General features: G+C 31.5%; 1 protein-coding gene across 1 annotated transcript in view; it reads left to right on the plus strand.

Moving 5' to 3' along the window:
• Nucleotides 1-5,767, plus strand: part of LOC107708291 (protein unc-13 homolog C-like) — a gene marked incomplete at its 5' end in the record, with an annotated part of 108,681 nt that overhangs the window by 79,664 nt on the left and 23,250 nt on the right. Inside the window, 3 exons of the mRNA XM_016512479.1 lie at nucleotides 1,831-1,919; nucleotides 5,268-5,408; nucleotides 5,489-5,612. Coding sequence (XP_016367965.1) covers nucleotides 1,831-1,919; nucleotides 5,268-5,408; nucleotides 5,489-5,612 — 354 coding nt within the window. The remainder of the gene's footprint in view (nucleotides 1-1,830; nucleotides 1,920-5,267; nucleotides 5,409-5,488; nucleotides 5,613-5,767) is intronic.

The raw sequence follows: 5,767 nt of genomic DNA on the forward strand, positions 1-5,767 counted from the left end.
TATATATACATTTATATTTATTACAGTAATTAATATCATGGTAATGAGAACTGGGGTGGAGATGCCATCATAAACATAGACTTTTCTTGAAGCACAGTATAATTTCTTATTTTTTATAATATTGCAGATTAAATAATAAGGTGTGAAGCGTCGGTTGTGTTTGTGTTATCAGTCGTGCTTCTCTCTCTGATCTCCATTAACCTGATGAGATCTCACACACCAGCATCGGCCCGCTGCCGTCACTGATTGATCTGGACGGCCCTCCGCTTACCGGGAACCATAAACACTCTTACAATTCACAAGTCAGCCATTCATCCCCAATACATGGACATCCTGCCTCACACTGCTGTTCAAATACAACCACTAAACATACTAAATACAACTAACATGCTAGGAATCATGCATGAAAGCAAAGCATTGTGCTTCATCTTTAGGAGACGTCAGATCTGATGGACAGCCATGGATTCTGATACATAAGCCTCTTTTTTCAGTTTATCATTTTCCTTGTAGAGGCTTTTAAAATGCTACCTGTTGTCAGTAATTATGAATAATTATTATTTTCTGCAGAATTCTTTTTCAGCCTTTAGGGCACTTTGAAAGTGTGATTGCCAAATGTTATATTATATTGTATTTATAATTTTGGATATTACATTTTATATTCTATTTTTTATATATCTTATATTATGTATTACATTTTCAGTCTATAAACATGTATTTTTTTATAGCAAAAAAAACCCCTATAAAATATATGTTTTTGCAAATGTAATGCATTTTTATACAAAATGCATTTTTATAATATATAATAATGTGTGTGTGTGCGCACGTTTGTGTGTGTGTGTGTGTTTGTAGTAATTCAGCCCTTAGGCTGTTCCAAAATTCTAATTGACAAATTTTGGATGAATTTTGGAAAGTCTTTTTTCTTATATTATATTTTATTTTGCATTTTTATATTATATTTTGTATACATCTTATATAGAACAGTACATACCTTACATTATATATTACATTTTTGCAGACTATGAACATGTATTTTCCTTGCTTTTTATTACAAAACAAATCTTTAAAATATATACAACAGTACTATTATTGCGAATATATTTGAATACTTTTTTATACAAAATACTTTTTTATATAACAATTACTATTATGTATGTATGCATGTATTTATTTATTCATTTATTTATTGTAGTAATTCTGCCCTTAGGCCATTTTTTAAAGTGTAGTTGACCAATTTTGAATGAATTTTGGAAAGTCATTTATCTTATATTATATTTTATTTTACATTTTTAGATTATATTTTGTGTGTATTTTACATTATATATTACATTTGCAGTCTATAAACATGTATTTTCCCTAGCTTTTTATTACAAAAAAATCTATAAAATATACACAACAATATGCAATTTTGTAAGTATTCTATATTTTAATACATTTTTATACAAAATGTATTTTTATATAATAATCGTATATAATGTCTATGTGTTGATTGATTGATTGATTGATTGATTGATGAAATCCGGCCCCGTATCTGTTGACTGTGTATTACTTGAAGAAGAATCTGCAAATATTGAATTATGTACCTGTTTTATTTAATTTACAGCATTTAATGCTTTTTCGTGGGTTTTTTTATGAGTTCATTGATTTTTTGACCCTGTATATGACTAATAAATACATTTTTGGATAATCAGTCCCTAATATTAATGCAATATTAATGGTTTACTATTTGCAACACAACATCAGACGTTCCATACGGAGGCATGTCGGTTCCGCTGAGTCCTCAGTGTTTCCTGTTCCTGTGGTGTGTGTCATGTGACTGTGTGTGTTTTCCAGCTGGATGCGGAGGCCAGCGATCTGCTGAAAGAGCTGCAGAATAAACTCAATACGGTGCTGGATGAGCTCAGCGGCGTCTTCGGCTCCAGGTGACTTATGTATGAGGGAATCATGGGTAAAGCAAGCTGACCCTGGAGCACAAAACCAGTCATAAGGGTCAATTTTTCAAAGTTGATATTTATACATCATCTGAAAGCTGAATAAATAGCTTTCCATTGATGTATGGTTTGTTAGGATAGGACAATATTTGGCTGAGACTTTTCTTGAAGCACAGTATAATTTCTTATTTTTTATAATATTGCAGATTAAATAATAAGGTGTGAAGCGTCGGTTGTGTTTGTGTTATCAGTCGTGCTTCTCTCTCTGATCTCCATTAACCTGATGAGATCTCACACACCAGCATCGGCCCGCTGCCGTCACTGATTGATCTGGACGGCCCTCCGCTTACCGGGAACCATAAACACTCTTACAATTCACAAGTCAGCCATTCATCCCCAATACATGGACATCCTGCCTCACACTGCTGTTCAAATACAACCACTAAACATACTAAATACAACTAACATGCTAGGAATCATGCATGAAAGCAAAGCATTGTGCTTCATCTTTAGGAGACGTCAGATCTGATGGACAGCCATGGATTCTGATACATAAGCCTCTTTTTTCAGTTTATCATTTTCCTTGTAGAGGCTTTTAAAATGCTACCTGTTGTCAGTAATTATGAATAATTATTATTTTCTGCAGAATTCTTTTTCAGCCCTTAGGGCACTTTGAAAGTGTGATTGCCAAATGTTATATTATATTGTATTTATAATTTTGGATATTACATTTTATATTCTATTTTTTATATATCTTATATTATGTATTACATTTTCAGTCAGTCTATATGTATTTTTTTATAGCAAAAAAAACCCCTATAAAATATATGTTTTTGCAAATGTAATGCATTTTTATACAAAATGCGTTTTTATAATATATAATAATGTGTGTGTGTGCGCACGTTTGTGTGTGTGTGTGTTTGTAGTAATTCAGCCCTTAGGCTGTTCCAAAATTCTAATTGACAAATTTTGGATGAATTTTGGAAAGTCTTTTTTCTTATATTATATTTTATTTTGCATTTTTATATTATATTTTGTATACATCTTATATAGAACAGTACATACCTTACATTATATATTACATTTTTGCAGACTATGAACATGTATTTTCCTTGCTTTTTATTACAAAACAAATCTTTAAAATATATACAACAGTACTATTATTGCGAATATATTTGAATACTTTTTTATACAAAATACTTTTTTATATAACAATTACTATTATGTATGTATGTATGTATGTATGAATGTATTTATTTATTCATTTATTTATTGTAGTAATTCTGCCTGTAGGTAATTTTTTAAAGTGTAGTTGACAAATTTTTAATGAATTTTGGAAAGTCATTTATCATATATTATATTTTATTTTACATTTTTAGATTATATTTTGTGTATATTTTACATTATATATTACATTTGCAGTCTATAAACATGTATTTTCCCTAGCTTTTTATTACAAAAAAATCTATAAAATATACACAACAATATGCAATTTTGTAAGTATTCTATATTTTAATACATTTTTATACAAAATGTATTTTTATATAATAATCGTATATAATGTCTATGTGTTGATTGATTGATTGATTGATTGATTGATGAAATCCGGCCCCGTATCTGTTGACTGTGTATTACTTGAAGAAGAATCTGCAAATATTGAATTATGTACCTGTTTTATTTAATTTACAGCATTTAATGCTTTTTCGTGGGTTTTTTTATGAGTTCATTGATTTTTTGACCCTGTATATGACTAATAAATACATTTTTGGATAATCAGTCCCTAATATTAATGCAATATTAATGGTTTACTATTTGCAACACAACATCAGACGTTCCATACGGAGGCATGTCGGTTCCGCTGAGTCCTCAGTGTTTCCTGTTCCTGTGGTGTGTGTCATGTGACTGTGTGTGTTTTCCAGCTGGATGCGGAGGCCAGCGATCTGCTGAAAGAGCTGCAGAATAAACTCAATACGGTGCTGGATGAGCTCAGCGGCGTCTTCGGCTCCAGGTGACTTATGTATGAGGGAATCATGGGTAAAGCAAGCTGACCCTGGAGCACAAAACCAGTCATAAGGGTCAATTTTTCAAAGTTGATATTTATACATCATCTGAAAGCTGAATAAATAGCTTTCCATTGATGTATGGTTTGTTAGGATAGGACAATATTTGGCTGAGATACAACTATTTGAAAATCTGGAATCTGAGGGTGCAAAAAAATCTAAATATTGAGAAAATCATCTTTAAAGTTGTTCAAATTAAGTTCTTAGCAATGCATATCACTAATCAAAAATTAAGTTTTGATATATTTACAGTAGGACATTTACAAAATATCTTCATGGAACATGATCTTTACTTAATATCCTACTGATTTTTGGCATAAAAGAAAAATCTATCATTTTGACCCATACAATGTATTTTTGGCTATTGCTACAAATATACCCCAGCGACTTAAGACTGTTTTTGTGCTCCTGGGTCACATATACTGTATTATTGATTCACTTTGATTATGTCAGCAGAGGGAAAGAAAGTTAACACATTTAGATGAAAACAAGGAAATAAAGCATGTGCGCTGGTGAATCATTAAGACCTGCGATTTATGAAGTAAATAGGATCCATTTTCCAGTCATTTCAGATTAGCTTGAATGTCACAGTTTTCATTTTTTTTTCTAGTTTATTTATTTTATTTTATATTTTATTTTATTAGAATCAGAATCAGAAAGAGCTTTATTAGCAAGTGTGCTTAAACACACAAGGGATTTTTAATATTTAACAAAATAAACAAGTGATTAAAAATAAATACGAGAAATAAATTAAAATAAAATAAAATTTTTATTGAGGACATATATTTTATTTGATAGTTAAAATAATAAAAATCACTGTTTTATATGTATGTATTTAATACAATAAAATATTTGTATTGATTAGAATTTATGAAATAAAATAGAAAATAATTTTCATGGAGGAAATCCTTTTCATATTTTATTTATAGTTCTAATATATTTAACGAAGGTCTTATATATTTTACTGTATAGCTAACATAAAATACACCTGCAACATTTATGGAGGAAGTATATAGATCCATTTTGCATTAAATTCATGCCTTCTGTGATTAGAAAACAGAGACAAATAGATGAGCTTGAATGATAAAAATCATAGTTTTCTTTTCTTTTCTTTTCTTTTATGTTATTTTATTAAATAAAAATATTTTATAGAGTACTTATATATTTTATTTTATGGTTATATCGACATACAGGTGAGCTCGAATGATGAAAACGTGTTCTTCATTCTTAAATGAATGCTAGTATGGATGTAGTTTTTAGGTTTACCATGTCTGTGCAGTTTCAAGCCGGTCATTGAGGACTGTGTCAAACAAATGAACCAGGAGCTGATGCAGATGAAGGGAAGCACAGGGAACAAGAGTAACGCAGCCATGGACGCAGAGACCGTCCTGAGACCCCTCATGGACCTGCTGGACAAGAAGTGAGGAAACCCACAGCTACATCTGTTGAAGCACCAGTTGTGTTTCTTTCTTTCACTCAGTCCCTCTTTTTTCTCTCCAGCCTAATTCTGTTTGCCAAGATCTGTGAGAAGACAGTTCTCAAACGGGTCCTTAAGGAGCTGTGGAAGATAGTGCTCAACACTATCGAACAACAGATTGTTCTTCCACCTCTCTCAGACCAGACAGTGAGTGTAACACGTCTGTCTCTGACACACACACACACACACACACACACACACGCACACACACACACTCACACACACTCGCACACGCACACGCACACGCACTCGCACACACACTCACACACTCACACACACACACACACACACTCACACTCACA

The sequence above is a fragment of the Sinocyclocheilus rhinocerous genome, unplaced genomic scaffold (assembly GCF_001515625.1).
Source record: "Sinocyclocheilus rhinocerous isolate Xijiao unplaced genomic scaffold, SAMN03320098_v1.1 scaffold4431, whole genome shotgun sequence".
Classification (NCBI taxonomy): Eukaryota; Metazoa; Chordata; class Actinopteri; order Cypriniformes; family Cyprinidae; genus Sinocyclocheilus; species Sinocyclocheilus rhinocerous.